This window comes from Callospermophilus lateralis, chromosome 6 (assembly GCF_048772815.1).
Source record: "Callospermophilus lateralis isolate mCalLat2 chromosome 6, mCalLat2.hap1, whole genome shotgun sequence".
Taxonomy (NCBI): Eukaryota; Metazoa; Chordata; class Mammalia; order Rodentia; family Sciuridae; genus Callospermophilus; species Callospermophilus lateralis.
Window position 1 is genome coordinate 94713973 of NC_135310.1, and position 19928 is coordinate 94733900.

The 19928-nt window shown below is 32.3% G+C and overlaps 1 protein-coding gene across 1 annotated transcript in view; it reads left to right on the plus strand.

Moving 5' to 3' along the window:
- Positions 1-19928, plus strand: part of Eys (EGF-like photoreceptor maintenance factor) — a 1514165-nt gene that overhangs the window by 157835 nt on the left and 1336402 nt on the right. The window contains 2 exon segments of the mRNA XM_077109730.1: positions 11956-12212; positions 14120-14256. Coding sequence (XP_076965845.1) covers positions 11956-12212; positions 14120-14256 — 394 coding nt within the window.

Here is a 19928-nt window from a genome sequence, read left to right on the forward strand (position 1 = left end):
AAAGTGTAAAATCTAAAAATTCATGAGAAATCAGGTATAGTTTCAAAGCCTGTTTCTGTTGAGTCAGGAGGATTGTACAAATAGAAATTCATGTGAATTTGCTAAAGAAATATATTTTGATCAAGGTTTTAAAAATTATTTCTGAACTAGGAATTCTAATAATTTTAATAATTATTTATTGCTAAGACTATTACAATTTCTGCCATGATGACAGTGATGTTTTATTTATGAGTTGACTTGCTTCCTTTGTATTTATTTTCAGTTTTGGATCTACCATAAATTTTTCTACCTACCAAACAAGAGTCATATGTACTTATATTTTACTTTTAAGAAACCACACCAAAACAATACAAAAAATAAACAAATAAAATATAAACTATATATAACTATAAGTCACCAGAGAAATTGAAGTCTAGTTTTAAAAGGGGAGATCCTGATAGGTCCAGCCCACATAGAGAAATTGAAATCTAGAATAAATAGCAAGAACAAAAGACAAAGTCAGGAGAGATAGTTTTAAAAGGGGAGATCCTGATTGGTCCAGCCCACATAGAAGCTGGAGCTGAACAATAGCAAATGGCTCCCATGGTTTAAGGGGTTACATCAAAGGCAGGGGTAAGGTTTCAAGGGTGGATTCTTGCTTCCTGAAGACTTGCAGTTAGCAGGTTGATTGGCATCTTGGCAAGTCACTACCATCTCCAGTGCAGTGTGAGACATGGCAGAGTGCAATAGAAATTCACAATGTCTCTGGGCAATAAACTAGAGAAAATGTCCACTGCAAGATCCCAGACACCAGATTATCCTGTTCATTAGGCTAAGATGCACAACACAGTCCATACACCGCCTATGGAAGGCTCTCAACAGTAAACTGAATTCCATATGGAAATAATTTATTTTTTGTACAAGTGAATTTTTGTGTTTAGTTCTGATACCTCTAAACCATGTTTTTTCTCCTGACTGGATTATTTTCTCTATTACACTTGCATGCACAGATTTCTTTTTCCTCTTTATCATGCCCTGGAAAAACAAATAACCTTTCTGCCTTAAATTTTACTGTAAAGTGATATGCAGGTCATTACTTAATTCATTTAAGTAATTTAAAGTAGATACCACTATATTATCTATATGCATGCCAAAACTAATTATAATAAGCTTCATTAAATGAAGCACTTTGTATAATTAAGTTTCAACTATGGTATGTGTTGAAGCTTAGCTCATGTATTCACAATTATCCCTCATGTATTTTTTTCTGTTAGGTGCAAACCAATACTTAACTTATGCATTTAAATCATAGTTTGCCTACATTATAGCTTCATATTCTATGACTTTTCAAGATTTTATTTCATATTTCAAACAATAAAGGAATTTTATGTATGTTATATGATTTTTTTTACTACCTGGGACAGATTTTTTATTTTACTTCATAATATCTAAATAGCATTTTATAGCCCTAACCTTTTTACATTACGTTGCAAATTATTTTGTAAGACTTTGAATTTCATGAAGCTGTTTATGCAGTACCTTTCAGAAGATGACCTTTTTCTTCAGCATAGCTCACAAATTCAAAATGTATTTAATGATTACCTAGTCACTATTATTAATGAAGGACCTACATAATGTAAAGCATATAGATCATAACCTTAGGACTTAGGGGAATAAGTAGTTATACACTTCATTTTTTTCTCTTTCTAGAAAAAGCATTTCTTCATTAAAAACACCTCTTAATCATTATATTGAAAACAATAACATTGTAGTACAAACTTTCATCAAATAGTTTTCTGCATTTTCTTGCTCAAATTATTACTTGTATCAAATTTAATTACAATTCAGAATTTATTTATTAATGCAATTAAAAATTATTCTTTCTTGTTCATATTATTACTTTTATCTACTATAATTAGAATTCAGAATATTCCATAAGGTCTTTTAGCTCAATTTATTTTCTAAAAAAATTATTTGAATTTATTTAATAATTTAAATAATAAATATTATCAATAATACATATATAATACATATTATATATGCCATTCTAATTTCCGTGTGGTGTTATCAAAATATTGATGTACTTGTCAGTGTATATCTTCCAGCTTCCATTTATAGTAGCACTGTACAATATTAGTTATTATTAGGACAAAATGCTTGATGTAATAGTATGTGGTTGGTTGGTTTTGCCTTCTGGAAGCATCTTGACAATTTCTAGGGCCATTTCCAATGTTCATAATAACTGGCTGGAAAACCTGACACTTAGCAGGTAGGTGATGATAAATGAATGTTGCTACACTCATGGAAATTCTGCGTTTGGGAGCAAATGACTAACCATTTCAATACATCTTCTACTTAATCTCTCATTAGTATTTTTACAGAAAAATGTTGTTAGTTATAAATCAATGTTCTTTCACATTTTATAATATAATAACAGTATTATCTTAATTCATTTTAATATAAGATATATAGATAGCTTATATTTATGAATTGTGGTAGATAAAGAGTCCTATGAGAAATGAATACAATATGAACAGCATATATTCTTCTGACTGAATTAACATCTTTTTTTGGACATATGAAAGTATTAAGTTCTGAATGATATGGGGTTTATTTGAATTTAAAAAAATAGAACAGGTTTTCTCAAGGATAGGGATCTAAAGATACTATGTAGATACCTGATTTCAACTACAGCAAGGGCCCCATGTTGAAAAAAAAAAAAACATTGAAGGGTTCAAATTCTATGCAATTATACAGAAAGTTACATGAGTTAAGGACAATCATCTCTATATATCACTATTGAAGAAAAATTTTCAGGTGATTTTGGAGCAATTTTCTTATGTTTTATATTTTTAATAATACAAACTGGTGTTAAATCTGTTCAGATATACTATATTGATATGGAGAAGCGATTACACAAACGTTTTACACAGTGTATATAGTTATAAAAATACAGATTATTGTCTACAATATTTTATAAACAATCAGAAAATATTTCCTTGTTAATTTGCTTGTTAATTATTGTAATTATCAAAGTTGTTGTTTTTATCTTGTTAAATCCATATGAATTTCTTAAGGAATTCAGAACACTATTTCAGTATATTCAGTAGGGCATAAGAATGATGCAATTTGACATTAAATATAAAAAATAAGATTCAAATATGATTAGAGAACTTCAGAAATATTTGAGTAATGTAGACTTTTAGGCTTCTCTTTAAATAAAATGAAACAACAAACAAATCAACTAGAATACTAAAGAGCCCAAGAAACCTGCGAAATATGGAGGAGAATGTTCTGGATGAGAATTATAAATGAATGTGCATTCCATGTAAATGTGAATATAAAATTAAACAATCATAAAATTATGATTGCATAAACATATCAAAAATACAGAAATAAAGACATTAGAATTAATTGTAAGTGCATTGATTCATTTATTTTCTTTAAGAGGAATACAGCAAGATATGGATGTAGCTCAGTGGTAAAGCACTTGCCTATCATAGGCAGGGGCCTGGGTTCAATCCACAGCATTGAAAGGGGAAAAAAATAGAGAGAGGAAAGAGTTAACTTGAAATTTGAATCAAACAATGGAAATGATAAAACTAAAAATATAATATACAAAATCTTTGAAACTAAAAGCCACAAAGGGAAAGATACTGAAATATTACAGTATTCTAATCTTTAAAAAATATATCAATAGATAGAGGTTATTCATGGAAGAAATATAAGGCAAATCAATTATATTAATTCAAAAATGTATAGAAGATGAAAACCAGACATATATTGACAATTATATCAATCACACATTAAACCAATTCACACATTAAATAAATCTAATGCAAGTTGCACACTGTGGTAACAGGAAACAAGAAATTTTTACACACATTCAGATATATGTTAATAATATGTATTAAAATAACTATTAAAATAAAACATACCTATTTTGTTTTGTTTTAAAAAGGTCAATATAACAATGCAAATTAGAGAGATTAAAAGAAATAACACATTGGGCTGGGGCTGTAGCTCAGTAGCAGAACACTTGCCTAGCATGTGTGAGACACTGGGTTTGATTCTTAGCACTGCATAAAAAGAAACAAATGAAATAAAGGCATGTTGTCCATCTAAAACCAAGAAAGAAAGAAAGAAAGAAAGAAAGAAAGAAAGAAAGAAAGAAAGAGAGAGAGAGAGAGGGAGGGAGGGAGGGAGGGAGGGAGGGAGAGAGAGAGAGAGAGAGAGGGAGGGAGGGAGGGAAACACATCAGAAAATATTGGAAAAATGCAAATTAAAAAAAGCCTGGAACTGTGCAATTGATAAATAAATGCAGAATTCAAGACTAAAAAGGTTAAACTGGATATAAAGTGGTTGACATTTAGCTTTATGTAGGCATACTAATAGCATTGTATTAAGATAAATGATGCTTGCTATTAATCTAGTTTTTTGAAAGTATTTATGTATATTCATAACTACTCATTTATGAAAAATGAGTGGGTATGAATATAAAAAGAAGAAAGAGTTATTGTGGTTTACAGATGAAATGTTTATAATTCTAGAAAATTAATAAACTTGAACAAAAACACTAAAAATAAAATAATTCTATACAATGCCTTATTGAATAATTGATATAAGAAATGTGTTGGTTTTCAATCAGAAACGAATTTCTCTTAGAAAATAAAATGAAGGGGCTGGGGATGTGCTCAAGCGGTAGCGCGCTCGCCTGGCATGCGTGCGGCCCGGGTTCGATCCTCAGCACCACGTACAAACAAAGATGCTGTGACCGCCAAATACTAAAAAATAAATATTAAAATTCTCTCTCTCTCTCCCTCTCTCTCTCTCTCTCTCTCTCTCTTTAAAAAAAAAAAAGAAAATAAAATGAAGAAAAAAATTTTTTATGAAGTTAGCAAAATATATCTAGGAATAAACTTTAATGAGTGCATACTAAAACACAAAATTCTAATGAAGAATATAAAAATTAAATGATTGAAATTTTATAGCAGTTTTTGGGTAGAAAGTGTTTTAAATATGGAAATCCTTCCAAAATTCTTCTGTAAATTCTCTATGACATCATACAAGAAAAAATAAACAATTTTGCTTTATAATGAATACATAGAAGACAAAGTTTGAAAGGAACAACAACAACAACCAAAAAAAAAAAAAAAAAACCTGAAAAAAAAAGAGTAATTCTAGCATTTATTAAAACAAAGAATCAACACATATTTTGGAGAGTTATGTATAAATACTTTGTACTATAGAAAAATATATGACTCATAGATATATGTGTTATGTATATGTATCCATATATGTATCCTTATTTACATAAGGAAATAAATTATAAAATTACCATTTATTAAGTATTTCATCTATGGACAAACTATGAATATTTTTATACCCTAAACAGGAGAAGCTATTTTAAAAAGGACATGAGATTTATAAACAATTAAAGAAAAAGATGATAAATTGCTCCATATACTTTAAAGTATGCTGTCATAAATTCAAATATATTGAAGTATTTGGAAAAAATTGTAATAAATCAATCAAAAGATCAAAAATTAAAAATTTAATTAATTTGCAAATGCTTAACTATCTGTTAAGTAGTCTAGCTCTGTATTTGGCATTCCCTCTACTTTTCTCAAAACCCATAAAAGTATAGTTAAAGGAAAGAAAAAGCATAGGAAAGAAGCCATCAATTAGAAAGACAAAATAAATTAAAGGGATATCCACAGGAAAAGAAGAACTCAAACTGTCACTATTTGCCAACAGCATGATTCTATATGTAGAGGATCCAAAAAATTTCACCAGAAAACTTCTAGAACTAACAAATGAATTCAGAAAAGTTGCAGGATATAAAATCAACACCCATAACTCAAAGGCATTTGTGTACATCAGTGAGAAATCCTCTGAATAAGAAACTAGGAAAACTACTGTATTTACAATAACCTGGGGGTGGGGGAACATGGAAATCAACTAAAGAGGTGAAACACCTCTACAATGAAAACTACTGAAAACTAAAATAAATAAATAAATAAATAAACAAATAAATAAATAAATAAAAATAAAGAACACCTTAGAAGGTGAGAAGATCTCCCTGTTCTTGGATAGGCAGAATTAACATTGTCAAAATGACCATACTATCAAAAGCACTATACAGATTTAATGCAATTTCAACCAAAATCCCAAAGACATTCCTCATAGAAATAGACAAAGGAATCATGAAATTCTTCTGGAGAAATGAGATTCAGAATAGCCAAAGAAATTCTTAGCAAGAAGAGTGAAGCAGTTGGCATCACTAAGCCAGACTTTAAACTATACTGCAGAGCAATAGTAATAAAAACGTCAAGGCATTGGCACCAAAATAGACTTGTTGACCAATGGTACAGAATAAACCCTCATAAAGACAGTTATCTTACATTAGACAAAGGCACCAAAAACATGCATTGGAGAAAAGATATCGTGTCCACCTACAACTAAAGAATATTAAAAAAGAAAAACAGAGAGAGAATAAAATCATAGCATTTGCAGGTAAATGGATGGAGCTGGAGAATGTTATGCTAAGTGAAGTAAGCCAATCTCCAAAACACAAATGCCAAATGCTTTATTTGATATGTGGATGCTGATTTATAATGGGGATGGAACAACAAGGGAGGAATGGAAGAACTTTAGATGGGGCAAAGAAAGGGAGGGGAAAAATATCATAACCTTAAGTAAATGTAGGAAGACACAGATGGTGTGACTCTATTTTGTGAACAACTAGAGACATGAAAAATTGTGCTGTATATGTGTACTATGAATTAAAATGCATTTTGCTGTAATGTGTAACAAATTAGAACAAATAAACAAATTTAAAATAAATTAATAAAGAAAACAAAAAGTGTTGTCTCATCAGAATTTGGGATACTGGAGAACAGGCAAATAAGTGTGACTGAGAAATATAAGACAATAAAGTAAATTAGTGGCTGAGGGGAAACTGGTTAGAAAGCTGAACACTTGGAAGACAGAGATATTGGACTCACTAGACATTCTTAATTATGGGGATAGAGTAACTCTAAAAAAAAAAAATTAAGAAAGATTTAGTTGCAAGCAGTTAGATTTTTGGAATCCCTCCTCCATCCCATGTCAACAGCCAACTACACAAAAATACACTAGACCACCCCACAAGAATATACACATTATATATATATATATATATATATATATATATATATATATATATATATATATAAAATTACAATATATATTTATAATTTACTTTTTAGTTTTCGGTGGACCCAACATCTTTGTTTGTATCTGGTGCTGAGGATCGATCCTGGGCCACATGCATGCCAGGGGAGCACGCTACCACTTGAGCCACATCCCCAGCCCCTATAATCCTATATTATATATAGAGAAAATATTATATCTCTGATATATTTGTTCAAAGCCTTCCACAGCTATGTAATTTTTGTTGGAATAAATAAAACTTCAGAATAACCAGAGGATCTTCAGGGGGTATATATTCATACAGTAGAATGTGTATAACCTTTGAAAATAGAATATGATAATTTGCAGTAATACCCAAGACATATCATTAAATAAAAAGAGCAAGTTTCAGAGCAGTGAATTTTACCCAGGTATGACATTTTTTAAAAAAATGTTTATAAGCAGGATGTATATAAATAATTATATTTGAGTAGGTAAGTATGTATATAGGTAGGTAGGTAGGTAGGTAGGTAGATTGGTAGATATGGAAATATTAATGCTAATGAGAAAGTAATACACAAAGTTTTATATATATATATATATATATATATATATATATATATATATATATACATTGAAAGTTTCCCAAATTTGACTGCTTTGTCAAAAACAAAATTTTAAAAATTAAAAAATGGGAAATAAGTACATGAGAAGAAAGCATTCTCTTGAAGATCTTAAATTTAAATAAAATGAAAATTCATAAATATTGCAATATTGAAATACAAGATTTAAGCCAATTACCATCTGTTTAATACTAAATTTTCATCTGTATTTTGGGCCTATTTTCCTGGTACAATACTTGCATATATACCCAACTGACTTTTAAGTTATGTGTGTAAGTAATTTCCCAAATTTGTTATGAGCAACTATAAATTTCTTGTTTCTAAGCAATATTTCTTCTGCTAAATTTCCTTCTTACTAAAGATTGTCACTGTCCCTAACTGCATGGTCTTAAATGAAGAACTTACAAATGCTCCTCTCTTCCACAAAATCAATCCATTATTAAAAACTGTAGATCCTATTTTTAAAATGTATACTGAGATGACTTTTCATCATGTACACAAAGTTCTATGCTTCTTACCATAATCGCTTCTTTCTGAACTATTGCACTATTTCTTACATTGTAACATTTTATTGATTTTTCTCTTATCTACCCAACCTCCAACCCACTGTAACAAAATTACATTTTTAAAGCAGAAATGGGATCAAGTAATTTGTGTTTGTGTACCCAAATTTCTAGTAAGTATATTTTTGAGACTCATCCAAAATGTTCACAAATGATTTGAATATTCTTCATAGGTAATGTAGGTTTTAGATGTTTAATTACTAGCAACTGATAGATAACAAATAACATCTTCTTTAATTGTTCTGTGTTTTCAGTTGTAGTATCTAATTAGTCTAGTACCTCCATATGACAATTTTCAAAAATATTCTCCTTAAATTTACTGATTAAATTTAGCTTTCCATGTAAAATGTAGAATCAACTTGTTAAATTCTCACCTGTTATTTTTGTTTTACTGATATGTTAATGGAGATAAATGTAGGAGGAATTTAGTCAATTATCTGCTTTCTGCTTCTATCATAGAATAGACTGGGCAAATTATTAACAATAGAAGTTTATTTGGCTGATAGTTCTGGAGGCTGGGAAGTATATGATTGAAACTCACATCTGGTGAGGGTCATATTGCATCATAATATGGTCAAAGGGCAAATGAGACAGGGTAAGAGGAGGCTAACACAACAGACCTACATTGGAAGGGATGTTAAGGGAAATAAATCTTCCTCCCTCCCTCCCTCCATCCATCCCTCCCTCCCTCTTTTCTTTCTTTCTTTCTTTCTTTCTTTCTTTCTTTCTTCCTCCCTTTCTTTCTTTCTTTCTTTCTTTCTTTCTTTCTTTCTTTCTTTCGATTGAACTCAGAGGCACTTAACCACTGAGCCACATCCCCAGCCCTGTTTTGTATTTTATTTACAGACAGGGTCTCACTGAGTTGCTTAGCATCTCCTTTTTGGTGGCTTTGAACTCACTATTCTCCTGCCTCAGCCTCCTGAGCCACTGATATTACAGGTGTGAGCCAGGGGTTCCCGGTTCTATCTTTACTTTTGGCAACTCCCTCATAAGGACATTTGAGAAAGGAAGCAAAAATAATGCTTGTCCAGGAATATATACATTCACTCCTCTTCTGTGAAATGAAGGTACAATTGAAAATTCTGCAAATGAGAAAAATAGATCACTCAGAAACTTATTTACCAAATAAATTGTAAAGAAATTAGAATCAAGTTTCTCTTTTCAAGGCCAGGGCTTTGAATACATCAAAGCAACTACTGCACTGCATGTCATTAGCAGTCTCAGTGATCTTTGGAAACTTGCATTAAATGGCTAAGATTTTTTCAAACTACAAGAAGAAAGACTTGAAATAATTGAACTTTAACATTTTGGTTAGCTCCAAACACCATCCTATAGATTTATTCTAAGTGTAATGACTTAAGTTCACTAGGGTTAATTTCCATTACTAATAACAAGCAAGGTGATTTGACATTGTTCATCTCCACTCATTGACATGTCTATATGATTATCTTAAGTACTCTCTGAATACTTGATAAATGATGCTTAAAATTCACAATGTTACTTTGGACTTAAGATTATCACAATGGTTTAGGGTTTTTCTTTTTATCTTACTACTTTCTTTTTCAATTTATATATGCATATATTTTTTTTCAAAAAGATGCACTTTAGCATATTCTAAAATGTGTAATTATATTAAAATTGCATCTTATAATCTAATCATTTAAGGTATTTACCAAGACAGAGGACCCAAAAAATGTATTCAACGTATAATGGTTGAATACGTAAATGGAATACTGAAAAGTTATGTGTGTGTGTGTGTGTGTGTGTGTGTGTGTGTGTGTGCAAGAGAGAGAGAGAGAGAGAAATAAAGAAAAAGAGCCAATGATTTACCTTGCCTATATCAAGAAAAAGATTAGTACTTTGTTCATAGTGTTGTAGGGACAAATGAAGCAAGGCACTGAAGATAGCAGGAAACAGTTTTATTTGGCTGCAGCCAGGTTCAGAGGGCACAGCTTTTGCTGTAATCAATTAATCCCCTGAATCCTGAGTTCAGGTAGTTTCAGAGTTTTATACCAAGCATGTAAGGGGAGGGGCTCAGAAGTTCACAGTCTGCAAAAGTTAACATAAAAGCAGTTTTTTCTTTCACTGTTCTGGGCATGTTAACCCTTCAAGGACAACACCTGAGAAGGGGAGAGCTTCTTCTCCCCTTTCTATTCTCCCCCCTGCCAGCTGTTACCACGGAGCCCAGTTGGTAACATCTCTTATCTTAAAAGTGTAGACATCTCTGTGAAGCCCAGCTCAAGGTCAGAGGCCTTGTTTGCACATTTCTTCAAAGTACTATACTAGATATGTTTGTGAAAAACTAGTAAGGGGGTGTCCAGCACCTGGAGTGCTGGTATCTTCTCAGTCAGTGGCCAAGTAAACAGGGTAACATGAACATAGGAAATGTATCTATATTGGACTCTTCTGCTGACAGTCCTAAACTCAGTCTGGGTGAAGGTTTCTGGAGAGGCCCAGTTAAGACTTTTCAGTGGAGAAAAGGGGAAGGGGAGTACCACTTCAATAGTTTTACCATAATATTCAATTAGAGAAAATTACAATAAAAACACTAACAAAATATTTTGGAGAAATTAAAATCACTGCAAAATTAATTTGTATGTGTGCTATTAAAGTAAAGCCAATTTAAACATACATTAAAATCTGTATTTAATAAAATATAATAATGAATCCATGAATTGTCTTCAAGGGTAGAGATATTTTAAAATCCAAAATAATACCGCCTTTAAAAATAATCATATGGAGAACATCACACTAAGTGAAATAAGCCAGATTAAAAAAATCCAGGGTTGAATTTGTGTCTCATTTATAGAGTAGAGAAAAATAAGAAGAAAAAAAAGTGGGAGGTAATTGGATATCATAAAAATATAGGGAAAAAAGAGATTTAGGGAAGAAATATGTAGTAGGGAAAGATGATCAAGAGGGTAGGAAGAGGGACAGGAAAGGGGAAGAACTAGAGAATGAATTTATCAAAATCGTACTCTGTGCATGTATAAATATACCACAGAGAATTTCACCTTTTATGTATGTAAAAAGCATACAAAATAAATGAAAGAGTGAGAGGAAAATCAGTAGAGTATAGGAAGGAAAAAAAGGGTGAGGGAGGAAGAAAAAAGGGATGGAACAGGGACTTAAATGTAGTCAAATCTAACATACGTATGACTTTGTCAAAATGGACCCAACTACTATGTGTAAGTATAATGGTCTAATAAAAAATATAAAGAATATCTGACATTGACCTTTTGATATATTTTAGATGAATAATTGCATTGAGTTCAGATTGAGTTTGAATGATTTATTTTAGACACACACATATATTCTGTCACTTAGCATCAGTAGAGTTCATATTATACTAGCTCATATACAAATAAAGTGGCAGAACATGCATTTAAGTCTAGACCTATTTAGCACCAAAGTTCTTTCCACTTTTAATTTTTCACAGTAAACAAAATTATACTTTGCCAAGAATGAACACTTTCTATCAGAATATTATGAAAGCTCATTCCAAATCCACTTTTATTAAATAATTATTTCTATCAATTTAAAATAAATATGCAACTTATTAAACATATTAAAATGAAGTTCACGACTAACTGAGATTTCAACTTTTTATGTTTCAGATGTAGCAGTTCTTTGGGTTACCTTGGCAGATTCTCTATTATCAATGTTGAAAATTGCACAGGAAATTTTAGTACATCATTGCATGCCCTCTGCCTGGCCTATCTGCACAACTGTAACTGTAGCTATCTGCAAAGAAATGAAAGAAACATCTGTGAAAGACAAACTGAGAATTGTAAAACTGCACACTGCAAAAATGGAGCAACAAATATTCACTTGACTTGGTATTTCTTCTGCAAGTCTATCCCAGGATATACAGGCAAGTATTTCCTGAGAAATCAGTCTTTAGTGGATAATTTTGTTAATACGTTTATTTGAAGTATCTAAACTGCATCTAATGATTGATAATATTGTAGTCTGATTTCTCATTTGGCAATGTAAAAATGCCTTCACTGGAATAAGAGAGTTGTTCTTTGGGCAATTTCATTACTGACTACATATCCTTACTCATGCAAATTTGGCTAAGAAGGGCAGCTTAAACCATTGAGAATATGATGGCATATGTCAAAAGTCCAAAGAGCAAAACTGGCAGTCACAATCTTCTAATAACTTTGCCTGAACACGTTCAGAACTGCATTTCATCTTCCACTTTGACTGCATCAGCACAGTGAGTGCCAGTTTTTTCTTACTTTAGGAATAAAAATGTTATTTCAGAATTGGCAAGGTCATTTTTATGACCTGAAATTAATACGATAAAAATAAAATAAAATCACATACATATTACATCATTTGTACAACAAAGGACAAGATTCACAGTGGCTATGTGGTACAAAGGTAGCTTTTAGTATAATAAAATCAGACTCTCATTTATATAACTAGAGATTTTATTCTTAAAATGAAATGATTCTTTTCCAGAGATTGTTACATTGAAATGATAGTTTAAAGTAACTTAAAAACTTTTTATTATTTTGTTTATAAAAACCATACAGAAGCTAAGCAGGGAGAAAATAATGCCACTTTTAAGCCATATCTATCTTTCAGTAAATTACTAATAATTAAATATTATTTCACTTTATTAAACAAACCAAATTCTAAAAGTTATTTGGATTCCATCAAAAACTGAAAAATGTATTTTCCTATTTGATATTTAAAGTAATATGCTACAGGTTTTGGAGTCATTGGAGGCAATCTTAAAATATTACATTCCAAAACTGAAAATAGTGATATCACTGGAATAAATGTATGGCTATTCAGATTAACTTCTCTGAAGCTGGAAACACATTTGAGTGCACAAATTCAGGTAATTTCTCTAAAAATTTATCCCATTGCTCCATACACACACAAAAAAACTGTAAGTAAAAATAAAATGGCATAAATGTACTAACATTATTAAAGATAGTTGCCTACATTTGAAAACATAATATATTTGTGTGTTTGTGTGTGTGTGTGTATTTATATATATATATATACCCGTTTTTAAAACCTGAGCTCTTTCCCAAATTATAAACATCTAAAGTTAGTCTACAAATGCATATGAAATATAAGAAAGAACTAGTACACACATAATCAATGAATGATTTATCATTTACTCTCTTAAGACTATATTGGTTGTACATTGTATGATCATTAAATATTTATTTGTCATATTCTATTCATATAGTTCTACTATACATACATACATATGAACACACCCAATACCACACTATATCGTGTATAATTGGCATGACCCACATTTCTGACTTGTTATTAAATATATGATATTTTTCTTTATTATTTAAATAAAATTCAGTATAAGCCTCATGAGGTCATATTAACAGCAAGAACTATTTTCTCACTGAGTTGTAAAAAATCCTGTGGGTTTCCTTAAATTAAAAATATTTAGTCTGACTTCTAAAGTGTTCACACAGAGATGTGAAGGAGCTGATCTCTCTAAATTTTCCCAGGGATAGGGGTAAAGCAGAATATTTGGGGGGCAGTTTGGTGCCCTCATCCTCTCTTCCTAGTCTCTCCTTTCTGATTCCTCGTAATTCGTCAATTGTCTCTCTCTTCATACAATTATTTCCCTCCACCTGATGTCTTCCACCTGGCTTCATCTCCATTGTATCCTCCCTGCCTTTACTCTTTTCCTTGATTGTTTCCTGCTCTGCCTTTCACTTCCTCCAATCTGGTCTCTTTTAGCTTTACAATTGAATTCTCTAGTTAAGTCTCTATTCTCTGTATCTGTAGCCCTGAAGAAGTCAGACTTAAATGTTCACGAGAATCACCTGGAGATCCTGATAGACCAGGGATCATCAGCTACATGGGGAGTTTCTTATTCAGTAGTTGTAGAACTCAACAAGTTTGGGGTCATACTAAAGTTGCTGGTCTGGGAGACTTTGAGAAAGCTGTTCTAATCCCATTAATGCTAATGAAAAGGACTTGTGTGGATCCAAAGATGCAAAACTCATCTTTGAATGTGCACTATCATTCACGACAGCATGTAAAATCATCTAGCCCAGTTTTCTCTGCAGGAAACCCACTAAGCCCTGGAGTAGGAAGTTGATGCCTCTACATGGGAAAGCTCTATACGTGAGTGAATTTTTTATTATTGAAATCTGATTCCAAAGCTATTATCCGAAATTTCACAAGGATTTTATACTCAAAATAATTCCAGTGGATTTCTTTCAAGTTACAGCCTATGTACAATTCCCATGTTATCAATCTCCATGATACTTCAGTGATGAATTCTAAATTTGATTTTTAAGTTTTTTTTTCTTTTTAAATTTTTTTAGACTTTTTAAAAAACACTTCTCTTTTCTAAAATTCTTTGTGGTCAAATAAGAGCACTCAGTTGGCTACATTTTTATATATAGTAATGCTTGTTTCTGTTTCAAATATTCTGGGTTTCCTCTGTTCCTCGACTTGAATAAACATCTTCTCCTATTTGTCTTGATAACTGATTTGTCAGAAAGAGCTCTTTTGGCCAGTTAGAGGACCCAAAGTTATTTTTAGAAAATTAGACTCAGACTTTTCCTATTAAGGTAGGCCTAAGCTAAGATTCCTTGATATAGTCTTTCCTTTCTTTTTTACCTAATGTTTGTGATGCTTGTACCCTAAAGCAAATTCCTTACTGCCACAGCTTTATATATTGTATATTTGACTTACAAACCTACGTGATTCTCTATTCTTCCAGATGTCAGCTAGGGAGTATTCTTTATAAGTCTAAGTTACCTACGTAATACAAATTTTTTTCAATTCCAGACATCAAAACTTTTTCACGGATCTATTTTCTTTCCTTATCTATTAATTTCTGTCTATAAAATTCAGCAGTGTTTCAACCAAGTTTACAGATTAGCTGATACTCAGCTGTCATTATGCACTGTCAATTACTGTGTCTAGTTTTCACTCTTCTAATAGATTGGCTTATTTTTCAGATGCTATGCCCAGTATGAGGTGGAACAGCCATTCTTTTAGAATAGGACCCTGGTGAAATAATATATTATACATGTATTCTAAATAGTAGAGCTTACCAGAGCGCCCTAATCATTTTCAATTACACCTAAAAATGATAGAAGGAAGTCAATGAATGTTATGAGTAAATCAACCCTAACCAAATAATGTACATTAAATTTTCACTTTCCCCAAATCAGTCTGTAAGTCCCTGAAAATCAGGAAAAAGTGGGATACAAAGAGATTCATAGCTACATTTATACTTCTATGTTCAGGAAAATGCAGTTTCTCTGTTTATCAGAACAGCAAATTGAGTGATCACAAAACCCAGGTGATCCCATTCACTACAGAATTGGAAGACTTTATATGAGGTGTTTAAATGGACACCTGTTTCTAGGATTTAATCTACCACACTTCCTTCCTTCCACATTCTTCTCCATTTTTAATAGAAACAGAATTAATGTAACCTTCAACATTGTCAATTCTGTTTCTCACAGATTTTTTTAAATGTTTTTAGTTGTACATAGATACAATACCTTTATTTATTAATTATTTATTTATTTTTAGGTGGTGCTGAGGATCAAACCCAGTGCCTTACACGTTCGAGGCAAGTCCTCTGCCACTGAGCCACAATCCCAGCCTTCACAGATATTTTTAACCTCAAATAAATGTATAGAGTAAACTCTTTGTATTCTGATCATTTAGACACAAACATACAGAAATATCAATCCTTGTGTTTTATTTGTAATTGATTTTATTTCATATCAAATATATTCTTATTTATGCCTGAGAGTAAGGGTTAGGATCTACATCTGGTGTCTATATTAATGACTTTCTCCAAATTTAACTGTGACAATATAATCCTCCATCAAACCAAAGGAGTCAGTGTTTGTTTGTTTTCACTTATTTGCTGAAGTGATGCTTTAAATCTGTTCCTTTCCTGCTGTCCCCTACTCCACTTCACTCTGTCCCTCACAGGGCTGAGTGTACATTTGCTCTTTTCATGAAAATTCTATCAACCTTTAGTACCTGCCCAAGGTTTTCAATACATGTAGGATTTCATCAAGCTCTGTTTCATCACCGTCAATCATATTCAGCTACATTGTTTCTTGAGCCACCCAGCTAGTACAGATCTCTGACAATGGAAGGGCAAAACTCACTACTTCAGCCTATGGTGACTGTTACTCCTCATGGGAATGAGCCTGGTCTCCCAAGAAACATAATTCTTATAGTAGAGCATGGAGATGAGTCACCAGAGACTGATATGTCCCTAGAATTCATCCCTGAATATACTGTGGTGAGCTTATTTTCAACTCCCTATCAGTTCTACTTCATGGGAGAAAAAACTACCCAAATAAAAGATTAATACTGGTTTTTGTACACGTTTATACTTCCTCTTTTTTTTCCCCTTACAGATAAGTGGTGAACACTAATGTATATCAGTAAGATAGATATACATTTTCTCAGTATTAATGGCTTCAGAGTATTTGCTTAAGTGAACCAACCAAACTTGAAATAGAGCTATTTAGTCAAAGGAAGTATGTATTTTTTTTTTTATTGTTGTTGTTGTAGTCGTGGTGGTTGTAATTATTGTTGTTTTGGCACAATCTTATTTTTTTGTCTTTGTTTGTGTATCCACCAACAGTATGTAAGAGTACTATATTGTTTACACATTTATTATACCAAGTATTAATCATTGTAGTTTTGAATTTTTCTAGTTTGTCATGAAAAATTATCGCAAATCTTGTTTTGATTTTAATTTCTTGGGGTACTAGAAAGGGATGAGAATTTGCAATGTGAAATTCTTTTATTTGGAATAATATATATTTTTTGGAGTACCAGAGATTGAACTCAGGGGTACTTAACCACTGAACCACATCCCAGACCTTCATGGCATTTTGTTATTGGTGGTGGTGGTTTCGGTTATTGTTGTTGTCGTGTTTTTTTTTTTTTTTTTTTTTTTTGAGATAAGGTCTTGCTAAGTTGCTGAGCCTGGCTTTGGACTTGTGATCATCCTGCTTCAGCCTCCCAAGTGGCTGGGATTAAGGCTTTTGCCAACAGGACCAACTATTGTTATGGAAGTATTTCTTTTTCCACAAAGAAGTATGCCTTATTTAATGATTATATTTCTTGAAATACTGGATTTTGCATACTTATTTTATATTTCCTCTTTTTTACTTACACATAATTGGTGAACATTACTGTATATCAGTAAGACATATAGTTTTTTTAAGTTAAAAACCAAAATCTACTTATTTAAGAGATAACCATATCTTCTGCCAATAAAGGTAATATTCATTTATTTTTCCTATTTACTTAGTTGGTGTTGTGGTTTGGATGTAAGGTATCCCCCAAAAGCTTACATGTGAGATAATGCAAGAAGTTTCAGAGAAGAAATAATTGGGTCACAAAAGCCTTAACCCAATCAGTGAATTAATCACCATTGAGATTAACAGAGTGGTAATGGAAGGAAGGTGGGGTATGGAAGGAGGAGGTGGGGCATTGGGGATATGGCTTTGGGGTGTATATTTGTATCTTGTGAGCTGTGTCTCTCTGATTCCTATTGATTATGTAAGCCCCATCCTTCTACCACATTCTTCAACACTGATGTTCAGCTTCACCTCTAGCCCCAAGGAATAGAGCCATCTTTCTATGGACTATGACCTCTGAAATCATGAGCCCTGAATAAACCTCCTTTAGAGTTGTTCTGGTTGGGTGTTTTAATCACACCATCAGAAAAAGCTAACTAAAACAGTTGGTTTTATGTAGCTGCTTGTTGGAATGTGACCAGTTATTGGATGAAGGAACATAATTAGTGTTAATGAACATCCTTGTCTTACTCATGGATTCAGTGGAATTTAGGTCATATTATGATTACACATGCTATTTGCTTGGCATTAAGAAGGTAATAAATGATACCTTAACCTTTACAATTTAAAATATTTCAGGTTGATTCCCAAGTATTTTATTTTTTTTGAGGATATTGTGAATGGGGTGGTTGTCCTCATTTCCATTTCAGAGGATTTGTCGCTGATATACAGGAATGCCTTTGATTTATGCGTGTTGATTTTATATTCTGCCACTTTGCTGAATTCATTTATTAGCTCTAATAGTTTCTTTGTAGACCCTTTTGGGTCTGCTAGGTATAGAATCATGTCATCTGCAAATAGTGATAATTTGAGTTCTTCTTTTCCTATTTTTATGCCTTTAATTTCTTTCGTCTGTCTAATTGCTCTGGCCAGTGATTCGAGAACTATGTTGAACAGAAGTGGTGAGAGAGGGCATCCCTGTCTTGTTCCAGATTTTAGAGGGAATGCCTTCAGTTTTTCTCCATTCAGAATGATGCTAGCCTGAGGCTTAGCATAGATTGCTTTTACAATATTGAGGTATGTTCCTGTTATCCCTAGTTTTTTCTAGAGTTTTGAACATAAAGGGATGATGTACTTTGTCGAATGCTTTTTCCGCATCTATCGAGATGATCATATGGTTCTTATTTTTAAGCCTATTGATGTGGTGAATAACATTTATTGATTTCCGTATATTGAACCAACCTTGCATCCCAGGGATAAATCCTACCTGATCATGGTGCACAATTTTTTTGATATGTTTTTGTATCCGGTTCGCCAGAAGTTTATTGAGGATTTTTGCATCTAGGTTCATTAGACATATTGGTCTGTAGTTTTCTTTCTTTGAAGTGTCTTTGTCTGGTTTAGGAATCAGGGTGATGTTGGCCTCATAGAATGAATTTGGAAGTTCTCCCTCTTTTTCTGTTTCCTGAAATAGCTTGAAAAGTATTGGTATTAGTTCCTCGTTAAAGGTTTTGTAAAACTCTGCTGTATACCCATCCGGTCCTGGGCTTTTCTTAGTTGGTAGTCTTTTGATGGTATCTTCTATTTCCTCAATTGATATTGGTCTGTTTAGGTTGTCAACAACCTAACAAAAGAGGTGAAAGACTTATACAATGAAAACTACAGAACCCTAAAGAAAGAAATAGAAGAAGATATTAGAAGATGGAAAAATATACCCTGTTCATGGATAGGTAGAAGTAACATCATCAAAATGGCGATATTACCAAAAGTTCTCTATAGGTTTAATGCAATGCCAATCAAAATCCCAACGGCATTTCTTGTAGAAATAGAGAAAGCAATCATGAAATTCATATGGAAAAATAAAAGACCCAGAATAGCAAAAACAATGCTAAGCAGGAAGTGTGAATCAGGCGGTATAGCTATACCAGACTTCAAACTATACTACAGAGCAATAGTAACAAAAACAGCATGGTACTGGTACCAAAACAGGCAGGTGGACCAATGGTACAGAATAGAGGACACAGAAACCAATCCACAAAACTACAACTATCTTATATTCGATAAAGGGGCTAAAAGCATGCAATGGAAGAAGGATAGCATCTTCAACAAATGGTGTTGGGAAAACTGGAAATCCATTTGCAACAAAATGAAACTGAATCCCTTTCTCTCGCCATGCACAAAAGTTAACTCAAAGTGGATCAAGGAACTTGATATCAAATCAGAGACATGGCGTTTGATAGAAGAAAAAGTTGGCTATGATCTACATACTGTGGGGTCGGGCTCCAAATTCCTCAATA